The sequence below is a fragment of the Vipera berus genome, assembly GCF_964194415.1.
Source record: "Vipera berus genome assembly, chromosome: 3".
NCBI lineage: Eukaryota > Metazoa > Chordata > Lepidosauria > Squamata > Viperidae > Vipera > Vipera berus.
Genome location: NC_138204.1, coordinates 151,510,581 through 151,524,462, shown reverse-complemented (window position 1 = coordinate 151,524,462; position 13,882 = coordinate 151,510,581). Strand labels below are relative to the sequence as shown.

The 13,882-nt window shown below is 37.6% G+C and overlaps 1 protein-coding gene across 4 annotated transcripts in view; it reads left to right on the top strand.

The window, feature by feature from the left end:
• Positions 1–5,059, top strand: part of MBOAT1 (membrane bound glycerophospholipid O-acyltransferase 1) — a 31,331-nt gene extending 26,272 nt beyond the window's left edge. For all 4 annotated transcript variants that reach the window (XM_081324818.1, XM_081324819.1, XM_081324817.1 and 1 more), the window contains 4 exons: positions 3–67; positions 1,110–1,242; positions 2,792–2,943; positions 3,175–5,059. In XM_081324818.1, the coding sequence (XP_081180944.1) occupies positions 3–67; positions 1,110–1,242; positions 2,792–2,943; positions 3,175–3,307 (483 nt within the window). In that variant the 3' untranslated portion in view covers positions 3,308–5,059. The remainder of the gene's footprint in view (positions 1–2; positions 68–1,109; positions 1,243–2,791; positions 2,944–3,174) is intronic.
• The last annotated feature ends 8,823 nt before the right edge of the window (positions 5,060–13,882 follow it).

Below are 13,882 nucleotides of genomic sequence, written 5' to 3'. Positions count from 1 at the left end.
AGATGGCAACAAGTTTTAAAATGTACTTAGAAAACTGGAATATTCAAACAACTGCCTGGCTTAAACGGTAAAAAAAAAGTGTTTTATGATTTTCTTCAGCAGTGGTTCAATCTTTATTTAAAATACAATTTTAGGGATACAGTGTTGCATTCTGTGAAAATGAAAAAGATTTTTTTCTCCTGGAATTCTCTTCATTTTATAACGATTAAAAAAAGAAAAGAAAGATTTTCACAATATGCTTCTGTCCCTAAGACAAAACTTCAAATGATACTGCCTACTAATATTGGCACTCTGTGTATCCATTTCTGGAAGTTTACCCACAACCTTAGATTAAAATGCTTTCATTTTAATTTTTGTCTCATTTAAAGTATGTTTGTGTGTGTGTGTTTGTGTGCATGTGCACGCTGTTATCACTAATGTACTGATTTCTTGTTTACTGAAATGACTGTGGCTTGAGCTTTGGATACAATATTTTTTTTGCGAAGAACCATCTCTTTCCTCTTTTGTTCACAAGAACAGTGATGCTTTCTTCTTACACCATTGACCAATTTTAATTCCACGTGTTGATGGAGGAGGATGAGAATCCCTTTCCATAAAAAAATAATTTAACTATTAGATTGCCAGATTTACTTAGGAATTATAAAAGTGATCTTTCTAAACACTGACAAAGGCAATAAAAGAATTGCTTCAAACATCAGATGTTGTGCACTTCTCACCTTAGCAACGCTTCTACAAATAATCGTAACCATAACTGTTAATCTGAATATAAATAGAAGGCGTTAAAGTTCTGATCAAAAGTAAAGTTATGTACTGTAAGAGCCACACAAATACTGTGTGCTCTAGATACTTGTTCTTTTAAGATTTAGATTTACCTAGGTATGAAATATCCTAATTCAATTAATGACAGTATTTAAAATCAGAATATTTGCCATTCCTTTTATGTGTAGTGAATTAGGAGAATAGTCAGTAAATAATGTCTAGTCCTTCTAAGAACATTTTTGATTGAAACAGAGAAAGAATCGGAATCATTTCTATGATATAGTAATAAACCTAGATATAATTGCATGTAACCTGAATATTTATACATCTTTTTCTTATTCTCTTCTCAGTGTATGTTATGATCGGACTTCTTGGAATCCCACAGCCTTAACATTTCTTCTCTCAGCTCTTTGGCATGGTGTTTATCCTGGATATTATTTTACTTTTATCACTGGCATCTTTATGACACTCGCAGCCAGAAGAGTATATATCCCTGTTAATCCTTTTTTTTCCTTTTAATCCTTTTTTTCCTACATGCCCAGATAAATTAATCGTAGATTCCATAAGTGCTACTCATTTCCAAAGCAGAGCACATTTTCCCTTCATTATATTAAATAGTGTCTGTCTCAAGCATCATGTCTTTTGAAAGCATGTACTGTACAGCTATTTCCTATATATTTCATTGAGTAGCATTATAAATTAGAATAATTAGTGCATTGAACAGTTTCTCCCATTGAAACCAATAGAGACTTACACAATTCAGAATTGTGGTTTTTTTCTTGTCTATCTGTTAATGTAATAATCATATTTGGTTATCTGTGTAGCTAATCCTTGACGGCACATCCCGAGCACTTTGAAAACTCTAGTGTGTACTTGGGGTTTTGTTTTTTTAAAAAAATCTTTAAATTTAGAAATCAGCGTTCTTTTGTCTGTTTCTTTGGTTGTAGAATTTAAGGCTTTTGAGGCTGTGTGGACAATAGAATAGAAAAAGAGTATTACTATTATTGTAATTGTCCAAACAGGACAGGTATAGACTCCAGTGGATAGTTAAGACTGCAGAAAGAACAATTGCAACCAGCCTGCCTTCCATAGGAGACCTGTATATTCTGCAGGTCAGAAGGAGAGCTGAGAAAATATCTAAAGACCCCTCACATCCTGAACATAAACTGTTTCAGCTCCTCCCCTCGGTACACCGCTATAGCGCAAAATACATGCCAAAACAACTAGACACAGAGACAGTTTTTCCCCATGTGATCACTCTGCTGAACACCTAATTCTCACAGTTCTGTCTATTGTGTATGTATATCAACCCATAGAGTCTGGCTGTAGTATTATTTTTCCTTATCTTCTTTACTTCCCCCTTTTATTGGTATTATTATGCTTATTATTCTGTTGCTTTGCATATACACTGGGTACTTCTGTAGCGGAGACAATTTCCTTGTGTGTTGAATCACATTTGGCCAAATAAAAGTTCAGTTCACCCAGTTCAGTTAAATTCAGTTCAATTCACTGCTCATTCTGATCATATATGAACATAGTTATATGTATTACATTTCTGCTCTTACATAATTGGGTAACCTGTTTAAAAATGATTTTGTAAGTTAGATATTGTTATTTAATGAAATTTAGAGGTAAAACTGTTTGAAGAATCGGTATGAGTAAAATTTTATTATTTGTATAGATACACATGTTCCATTTCAGAAAAGTCTTTACATGCTCATTATAATACCACATTTGGCCCTTGGAGAAAAGAAATCTGATCAAATTTATAACATTTGGGTAACTCAACTGAAATGGAAGGGCTTATTCATAGGGTTAGTATTCCTGCCGATTCCACTCAGCTGCTGAATCTTACTAACTTTTCTTCATAGCTTTTGAAAGTTTTTTTTAAAGTAGTAGGAAAAAGAAAGCAAATATTTTCATAGATTATAGCAAAACTTTATCAAAACCAGGTGGCATAGGCATAGACTAGAAATCTGTGAGAGATGCACTGTATGAAAATTCTTTCAAAACATTTCATTTTTTTTATAAGGTTAGGAACAATTGCCGACACATCTTCATCTCACCCAAGCCGCTCAAGGTGGGCTATGACATGGTTACCTGGCTGGCAACTCAGCTGTCGGTTTGCTACACTGTGGCACCATTTGTTCTTCTTGCTGTGGAACCGACAATTAAATTATACAAGTAAGTATTTAGTTTCAAATTGTGCATTAGAATGGCTGGACAGGTGTGTGAACAGATGAGCAGGAAATGTCCCATGTAAAGAACCTTAAATTAAATTAAATTATCTGCTCAGAATATCACTTCAGCTGTTATGATGGGTTTTGGCTGAAATGTGGAACTTATTAAAGTGGTATTATAAAGCCATGGTTTTGTATTGCAGTTGGTAACTATAACATCTCTCATCACTTACAGATCACTGTATTTCCATATGCATATTTTATGTATATTGGTATTGCTGGTGCTACCAAACAAATCTCAAAAACCCAGCAGAGGGAATCAGGCCATTGAAATGGAGGCACACAGCTGCAATAAAATCAAGAAATAAAAGTTGAGACTGGGGAAAAAAAACCCCTTCCTCTCCAAGATCCTGGAACAAAGGTTACAAAGAAGGCATACCGTACCTTCATTTAAAACTCTTTTAAAAGGGCATAACAGAACTGGACTTTTTATCCAAATACAAGTCTTACTTGGTAATGTTTACATACTTCAAGGACAAGATTTATAGTTTTTATAAATTAAAAAAATTATTTTAATGAAGGGTTTTACTGCATTTAAATATTTATAGTTGTGTTTCATTTATTGAAAATGCATATTATCTGTTGTTCAGGCAGGCATGTTGACTCGCCTAACTTCAAAATGTTTTCCTTTCTCCTGTTATCCTTTCAAATTGTTTAAGATAGAAAAAAAAATCTTATAGTGTTATTCCCGAGTAGGTATAAAATTTCATAAGCAGCTTACTCATGGTATATCAAAAAGTCTTAGGGTTTATGATTTCCCTCCTCTTTGGCAAAAGGGAATATTTATATCTTAAATAAAGCATTTGGGATTTATTGATCTAGAACAATTGAAAAGTATGTGCTGCTTGATTGGAAAATAATGATGAACTATGGAATATTGTCATTCTGGTTTCCCTTATAAGCATAAACTTAGATAAAATTGAATTATGTACGGTTCGTCTTTATTCTAGGCTGAACAATGAACGAGGTATCATGGAACCATAGGCCATTACAGCATTTCCTATGTGCAAGCAAAAGTTTCTTGGAAATAACTCAGGGACAATTTTAATGGTTTGACTTGAATTGTACAAAAATGTGCTTATTTCAAATTGTCTGATTTTAAAAATGTTTTTAAACAGTGGAATTTATGAAGCCATTTTTGCATTTTTCTAAAAGAAATAAATGCTATGAGGAGACACAATAGGTTAATAAGAATTAAGCAACTCAATTCTCAAATAACATTCAGTTTGTCTACGTGCCTATTTGCTGTTTGTTGCAGAGTTGCACTTTCAGATTAAAAATGGAAACCAACAAAGCCATGTATTCATATGGAAGAATAAAAACAAATAAGTTCAAATTTCTTTTATAAAATCAGATTTCAAAAAAAAAAATTAATGAGCTGGTCTGTTCAAAATCAACATGAGCAATTAACATAAACCTGGTTTATATGATTTATACCTAATGCATTTCCCAGAACATTCTGGGAATCAATGTTATTAGTGTCTATTTCTGTGTTTTTATGAACTGTACCATTATGGCTGTATGCATTCTGGACAATATCTCTGAGCGGTATTCCAAATTCTTAATTAGTCAGATTTAAAAATGCAAGAAATATCAATAAAAACATTGAAATGCAGTGATGAAATTATTGGTAAAAGTATGGCTGATTGGGCAATTTTTAAAAAGATTACCAATCCTACCGATTTTAACATGTCAATGGGTTCATAATCTGGAAGAAACAAGAAACACAGAATAATCTTATTTAGTATCCTAGAATCTATTTGTCATAATTTAGACCTGCAAATCATTTTAAAAACTAACAGTGTAAGTCTTGACAGTTTCTGGTTTGCCAGAAGTACCTGAGTTTTATGAAATTTGAATTAATGGTTTAAAAACTGTGCTACCTGTGTATGATTTTAATGTATGAAACAGAAATTAAGTTAATTTGTTCTGGATCTGAGAAGTACTCATTCAGCAGGAGAAGATAGCAAAAATATTAACTTTTAAAAGGTATAAATCTTGATTTCCTGTTTCTTCAGGGGCTCTGTCCCCAAATAAAAATGGATATTCTTCCATGCTTATACAGCCCATGGTATGATAATTATTTTAAATATATATAAACTTCAAATTTTCAATCTTCATATCCACACAAGTTACGATGAATCAGAAGGAAGGTATCTTCAGTCAGCTCAAGGAGTATCTCTTGTTGGAAAACCAGTTTATCAACCATGTGGGAAAGGACTTTTTCCTTACCTCTATCCCAGGCAATTGTCTTGGGAATCGTTTTGACCCCCATACTCTCCACCTCTAAAAGTTCAGTAAATAATACATTTCCTTAATCTGGCCTTTAAATGCAAAATTGTCTTATCTTTTGAATTTTTGCTTGTTTTATGGAATAAGTTACGTTGAGTGACTAATTTTCACACAAAGATGAGATGGCCCAGCCAGTGAGTTCATAGTGAGAGTTTCTGGGAGTTGTAACTTAATAACATCTATGGAATGGTAGTTTCTTTACTCAACTAGAATTGTTTTGACAATATTTTTAAAGGTATCTGCTTATAAATGATACATAGCAATATTGCCATCTAGTGGTCACAAACATATTAACAGTTTGGGGGAAAAAAGATGGAAAAGTAATGGAAAAACCTAAACTTTTTTTGCTACATCTTATATCTTTATAAAAGGGATGCGGTGGCTCAGTGTGTTAGGACGCTGAGCTTGTCGATCAGATGGTTGGCAGTTTGGCGGGTCGAATCCCGAGTGCCGCGTAACAGAGTGAGCGCCTGTTACTCATCCCAGCTTCTGCCAACCTAGCAGTTCGAAAGCACGTAAAAATGCAAGTACAAAAATAGGGACCACTACGGTGGGAAGGTAACAGCGTTCTGTGCGCCTTTAGCATCTAGTCATGCCGGCCACATGACCATGGAGACGTCCTCGGACAAGCGCTGGCTCTTCGGCTTTGAAACGGAGATGAGCACCGGCCCCTAGAGTTGGAAACGACTAGCACGCGTGTGCAGGGGAACTTTTACCTTTTACCTTATATCTTTATACTGGAAATGCACATATATCATGCAAATACATATGAATACAACCTCTAAAGGGGTTCACTTATACACTCATGGTCATCCACAAAATTTTAGACCCAAGCTGTTTAGGGTGTAATACATGGTACACTGGTCTCAGAGTTCAAATAGAATAAGTATAAATAGGTAATCTAAGACAAGTGTTTTAGGCCAAAAATTACATTTGAGTCGAAAAGCCACCTTTCGAAAAATAATGGGGCTAGAGTAAAAACCCAATTTAATTTTTTTTTACAATTGAATGTAATCAAAATTAAAATTCATTACATGCAATTAACCTCTGCATGGAAGCCTCTGTTCAGGCAGTGATAAATTCTTCACTGCAGGAGGGGATGTTTCTGGGACCTTTTAAAGAGACTCTGATTTTCCTTTCCTTAAAAAAACACCAAAAAATACCATCTCTTAATCCTAACTGTCTGGGCATTTTTGTCTTATTAGGGAAAATGGTAGAGAAGATGATTGCTTGGTAGTTTCAGAGTGTCTTGAATGAAACAGATTATCCACATCCCTTCCAGTCAGGTTTAAGGCCCAGTTATGGGACAAGAAACAGCACTGGTCTCACTTGTGTATGATCTCTGGCAAGAGGTAGATGGTGGTTGTGCATCCATCCTTGCTTTCCTTGACCTTTCAGTGATTTTCAGTTCCATTGATCATGATAACCTTTTGAGCTGGCTACATGGTTTGGGGCTGTGCAGCACAGTCTCACACTGGTTTGGCCTTTCTCCAAGGCCAGTCGGTGTTGCTAGAGAATGAGAGGTCCAATTCACAGCTGTTCCTTTGTGGCAAGCTGCAGGGTTCAGTACTCTGTCCCCTCGTTTCTAACACCTACATGAAGCTGCTGGATGAGATCATTCGCCACCATGGGATGAGGTACCATTAGTACACTGATAATACTCAAGTTTACATCTCCATCCCTGGTGATTTATTCTACGTGATGCCGTCCCTGCCCTTTCATGGTGCCTGGAGGCTGTGGGGATCTCAATGGGGGACAACAAACTTCAGCTGAATCCTGGTAAGATTGAGTGGCTTTGGGTACATGGAGCTTCCGGTTCTGGGACTTTAACATATTTAGTTCTGAGTACCCCAGACAGAAACAATCTGGGCGTTCTCATGACTCCTGTTCAATGAGCAGTTGGCAGTCATGGCTACGAGAGCCTTTGCACAATTTCATGTTCTATGCCGGTTACACACTTTCTTGGATTGGGAGTCCCTGAATTCAGTCACTCAACCCTGGTCATCTCATGATTGGACTACTGCAATGTGCTCTACTTGGGGCTACCCTTGAAGAGCATTTGGAAGCTTCAGCTGGTGCAGAATGCAGCTTCATGGGCAGTTCTTGTGGTTCCTAGAGTGGCTAAAGTTACACCGCTGTTCCACATGCTGCACTGGACCTCTCATTCCCTAGCAACACCGACTGGCCTTGAAGAAAGGCCAAACCAGTGTGAGACTGTGCTGCCCAGCCCCAAACCATGTAGCCAGCTCAAAAGGATATCATGATCAATGGAACTGAAAATCACTGAAAGGTCAAGGAAAGCAAGGATGGATGCACAACTACCGTTCTAGCTCATTCACAAGTGAGACCAGTGCTGTTTCTTGTCCCATAACTGGGCCTTAAACCTGACTGGAATGGATGTAGATAATCTGTTTCATTCAAGACCCTCTGAAGCTGCCAAGCAATCATCTCTACCATTTTCCCTAATAAGGGAAGGTGAGGGACTAGACAAAAATTGTCCAGACAGATAGGATTAAGAGGTGTTGTTGTTGTTTTTAAGGAAGGGCAAATCAGGGGCTCTTTAAAATGTCTCAGAAACATCCTGCAATGAAGAATTTGTCACTGCCTGAACCCACTTTGGAGGCTTCCATGTGGAGGTTAATTGCATGTAATGAATTTAATTTTAATTACATTCAATTGTAAAAAAAAATAATAAATTGGGTTTTTATTATAGCCCCATTATTTTTTGGAAGGTGGCTTTTTGACTCAAATGCAGTTTTTGCTTCTGGGTTCAATTCATGGTGTTGGTTATCACCTTCAAAGCCCTGCATGGGCATGGGTCCAGGCTATCTGAGAAACTGACTAACCCTGGTCAGATTAACCTAGCCACCTGTACCAGCAACAGGAACATGCTGGGGATGCCATCAACTAAGGAATTTTGGCTGCCAGGGTCCAGTAGAGCCTTTTCTTGTGCCAAATAACCTGGGTGGGTCACTTTGGGGGTGGCTAATGGCGCTGAGACTACTCTTACCTCCTTCCTGTACGTACCCTACCTTGCTTTCTTCCTCTCCAGCCTAGTTAGTTTTATTTTAATTGAATTCTAAATGTATAATTGCTATTTATTGTTTTAATGTTTTATAATGCATTTTAATTGGGTGTCTGTAAGCCTCCTAGAATCACTCAGTTGAGATGAGCGGCATGCATACATACATACATACTGACATAAATAAGGCTGCCTGCAATCTGGCCTCTTCCGGAATATGGGACTTCAACTTTCTGAATTTAAGCCAGCAAAGTCTTCTTTCCTAACACTTCTAGAATGATCTTTTCAGAGAAAGAGACCCATGTAAAAACTCAACCATAGCAGTCGGGTGGAGTTTTACGGTTCATTTAGTTAAACAGAACTATTGAGCCATATTCAGTGAGAAGCTTATCTAGAAGTCTGTTTGCATCACATTTTAAACCAGACGTCTTTTACAAAGCCATTATTTCAACCATTTCTTTATCCTCTGCGAAACTACATGCCAAGAGATAACAAGATTCCTTTTTCAGGCCTTGTGCTGAGGGCCTGGGGTTGGGAGATCATCCCGTTTCTAATAAAATGTTCTACCTTTTTTACTTTTATTTCTCAATGCCTTCATGTTTTAGGGCAGCATTACAGAGAAAGGGCAACCCTCAATTAATTAAGTATAAATATGTATAACCCCATTCTATATGTCAGTCAGAGAAACGTTCTGAATAAGCCATCCCATTAGGAAAGACTACTGACTCTTCTCTCTGCTTTTGTAGTCATTTGGAATTTAAATCCAATTAATCTGCTGTCATGATTTAATTATTGGAGAGCAAGAATGTTGCATTCAGAACATAATGATGTATACGCAGAGGGCAAAAAGAACTGAAAATATGTTGGTCACAGGAATATATATTAGGTATGTAGGGACTGTGTGTCCGTGTTTGTGTGATAAACAGGCAAAGGGTGTAGCTTTCTGAGGTAATTTACAAGTGGGTTTAAAAAATGATATTCTACTTTCTTTGATGTTCATCTGAATTTTGGGGAGAAGATCAAAACTAATAATTGAAGACTCAGCAGGACCACCTACTAAAAACTTTCTTTGCCCCTGAAGATAGAAATATTTCCAGGTTATCAGCTCTTTCTCTCTCTTCTATTTCTTTGATTTGTTTGTTTGTTTTGGTGTGCGTGAGGTTTATTAATTAACTTCAGCATTTCTTTGCTTCATTTTTTTTATCTTTGTATTCTTATTTTTGTTTTTGTAATCTTGCTATAAAACCAATAAAATTGGAAGGAAAAAAAAATTAAAAGCTGACCTATACTTTTAGCCCGCAAAAGGAAAATAAAGAACTTGTCGTAGGTTTCCTTCCTTCCCTTACAATCTATATTTTTTTGTTTTATTTAATTTTTTTATTTATTTTAATTCCATTTATATCCCGCCCTTCTCCGAAGACTCAGGGCGGCTTACAAGCTTAGCAGTAGCCTTCATTCTATGTATATGCCTGCTTATTAGGGCTTTCACACACACACACCCAAGCGGCATTATTACTTATTGCCCCCAACAATCTGGGTCCTCATTTTACCTACCTCGGAAGGATGGAAGGCTGAGTCAACCTTGAGCCTGGTGGGATGCGAACCTGCACTAATTGCAGGCAGCTGGGGTTACTTAAGGAGGCATTAGCCCATTGCTCCACCAAGGCTCTATATGTTTTCTGAACACAGTACAGATGACAAAACAGGAAAGGGCTAACTAGATGAGATTTGTTGCTGCCTGTAATCATGGCAAAATGGACAGACACATTAAGATAGTCCAACCCACATGTCTTATGGATTCCTAGGTAACTGGTGGGAAGTCCACTGAATGCCTCATGGACTATTAGAACCAGGAAGCAATCCAGCATTTTTTTAAATTCCATTTATATTCCGACCTGTTCACTCAATTTATTCTATGTGGAGTCTAAAGCTTGCAATTGGTGCAAAATACAGCACTAGTCTGATCAGCAGAATAAGATAGGGATCATCATATGATAGCTGCCCAGGGTCATTTCAATATGAAATAGGCCGTAAATAAATGTAATAAATCAAAATTAAATAAATATTCTGTAGATATTGGATAGTTTTCATTTAAACTACAGTAATTGGGAAAAATTCCCATCAACAAATGATGTGGTTGTAGAGTGCAACACCATGTGACCATATTGCTTAAGAGTGATGGCATTACCAACAGTCCCCATTGCTTTGTTAAGCGAAGATTGCAAGTCATTAAACGAGGACCTCCTTGCAACTTCCTGCCAGCTTCCCACAAGGAAAATCTGTCAGGAAGCCGCAAGTCCCAGGCAGGCTGGAGAAGGATAAGTGGCTGCTGTGTGATATGACTGCTGTGTGTGTGTGTGTGTGTGTGTGTGTGTGTGTGTGTAGGGAGGTTGCTGCCATGTAAGTGTGTGTGTGCACTTACGACTATTTAGTTCCAAGCAATGGGTTACTTCAGAGGTGGGATTCAGCTGGTTCGTACCATTTCGGAAGAAATGGTAGCTAATTTTTTGTTGCCCAGGCCCAGAATGGATTTCCAGAAGCGGCATCCACACAGAGAACCAGTTGTTCACATATTTGAATCCCACCACTGGGTTACTTACTCTCCAAACTTCCATCTGGAACCACACAAAGAACTGTGAGCCTTGGGAGGTAGGCCAGCTCAGGAAACAGACGCTGCAATGACTGCTATTTTATTGTTGTAGGGAATTAGACCAGAATCTTGAAAACTTGCCCTTTCCCAAAACTCACTTGTCTTTCATTTTCCCTTACTGTTTTTTGGTTATATTCTTATCTCCGCATTCTTCAGTGAGAACAGATGAACTTTCTTTTGTGTTTCCTTAATCTTTCTCCTAAGTCAGAAGAGGTGAAAATCTCATTAGTCAGGTTTATTGCAAGTAAAAAGATGAAAAAAAGTGTATTGGAAATTGGGCATGTGCGTTTTAGCTCTCATTTGTCAGCTAGTACGTTAAAATGGGGGCCTCCATGATGCCCTTGATCCTGTCAGTTAGGAAACAGGATTAAGGGCATCATGGAGGCCCCCATTTTAACATACTAGCTGACAAATGAGAGTTAAAACGCACATGCCCAGTTTCCAATAACTCTTTACTTTTTACTTGCAATAAACCTGACAACCTAACATTCTGGGCTGTGAAATGCTGTTAGGGGCCTGACAATCTCTTTGTCAGGCTTTTGACTGTTAATTTTAGCATTCGTTTTAATGCTATTGAAATGTGGTTAGCTGCCTTGAGTTCTTCCTGGCAGAGTACAGACGGAGAAAATAATAATTTTAGTCCTTGCATTTAACATTTGTACAATCTTAGTGGGCTTACACCTTCTCCATTAATTTTCCTTCGGGAGGTGCAGGAATTGTATGGCTTTTGCCAGCTCTTCTGCAATATGGCGCTTCTTTGGCAGGAACTATTATGTTATCTTCTCCTGGTTGTTAAAAAGGATTCACCTAAAACCATTCATTGCTTTTGGTTTCCACCCGCTGGGCTAATATCTAGTGCCTGAAAATTTCTTTCAAATCTGAATGTTTCTAAGTAGCATCTGAGTTACTGGAGAGGGCTGTGAATTGCTTCTTTTATTTTATGCTGTTTCTCCCTTGCTCTCTTAACATTCGGCTGCAAATGAAAATACCTTTTCAACCCTGGTGTTATTATTACTGCTATAGATGATGGCACCTTTAATGTCTACTATTCATTGTCATAATGGCTGCACCTGTGTATAGCAGGCATACTGGAACTGCAGCAGCTGTGGACTGTAATTGCAAAAACATTATTTTCTGATTTTCCCTGCAAGCATTGTGTGTTTGTGTGTGTGTGTGTGTGTGTGTGTATGTGCGCACGTCTGAGATTGAAATGCCGTGAAGGTCCATATAGAAGGAGTGTAGTTCTCCTTCCTGGTCCCACAAATATATGCAAACAAGACAATTAAGGACCGAAAACCTCAATTTATGCTCTACCGTACTGGCTTGGCTCTCTCCCTGCCCCACTTCTCTTTCAGTCTTTTTTTTTTAAAAAAAATCAAAGCACAAAAGACCAATTGATATGAAAATATCATGACTTATTTGAACCTAACAGTTACCAGTTGGGTACATCTTATCCAGACTACAACTGAGCCCAAAATTTGTACCGCTAAGTGAGACATTTGTAAAGTGAGTTTTTCCCCCTTTTTACCACTCTTCCTGCCACAATTGTTAAGTGAATCACTTAATGATTAATTTAGCTGTTAAGTGAATCTGGAGTCCCCATTGACTTTGCTTGTCAGAAGGTGATCACGTGACACTGCAACTGAATTTTGATCACGTGACCATGGGGATGCAGCAATGATCGCAAGTATGAAAAACTGTCATATGTCAATGGCCACTAAACAAACTGTTTTAAGTCAAGGACTACCTGTATTATTATCCCCATCCATAAGCACTACCTCAGTCTTCACCCCACCCTATCCAATTGTTGAGAGAAAAATCTTCATCAGGGTCCAGTCCAAGCCGGGAATAATCAAAATGGAGACTACTTTAGAAAGAAGCTTGCAGTTTATTGAAGAGGAGATCCAGACAGAAAGATGGCTCTGGAAAAACTGACCACATGTAGCAGGGAGTGGTGAGTTTTTATACCTTCTGGGGCTCTTGAGGTTGTTTTCTGTTCCTGTTTGGGGCTTTGTATTTCCTGTGTCATGTACATTGACCTGAGTCTGAGTGTGTCCTTTTGGTATTGGTGGGCTAACCCTATTATGTTTCCTGCACTTAGAATTTGGGTGGGGGTATGTAGATTTTAAGTGTCTTTGTCTTCCTAATAGCTTCCTGGCTCCAACCTTCCTGAATGGATTATTACATCTGCATTTCTAAAAGCTGGCCTCTGCCTAGTTTCTGCTTGGGGGAGAGGGGCTGGGGCTGGTTTCTGCCTTTTTTTAAAGATCTTCTCCATTATTCCTTTGGGGAAATACATTCTGCCTTTTTTAATATTCCCCAACATATTTCTTTCTCTGGATTCTTCCCATATGCAATATTTCCACTGAACCTCTCTTAAAGAGGAACTCCAGAGAGAAATAAAAGCTGGAATTTCAGTTCAGTAAGAAAGTTATTCATTTTTGCTTGTACTTCTTGCGATTGGAGCCCGAGTTTAGGTTTGAATGATTTGGCAATCTGAGCTTAGTACTTTATGCGCACATGGTTGATGAGTTCAGTTGGCTATTTTCCATCTAATGACTTGTTCAATGTTTTCACAGGGGGGATACTAGAGATGTCACATCATTTTGTAATGTTCTGCCATTTTGCCCTAGTAATGATCCGGAACAGTGCTACATTGCCAATATTTTAGATTTTTCTTTTGAACGCCAGTTGGTACTAAATGGATGTTGAAATGTATTTTTTGGATAGAAATTTGTGGGGGTGGGGAAGGGGGAAATAACACAACTGATATTTAAAAACAAGGGGGGAAGAAAGAAAGAAAGAAAGAAAGAAAGAAAGAAAGAAAGAAAGAAAGAAAGAAAGAAAGAAAGAAAGAAAGAAAGAAAGAAAGAAAGAAAGAAAGAAAGCCTTCCAGAATAAATTTGATATAAACCTAAA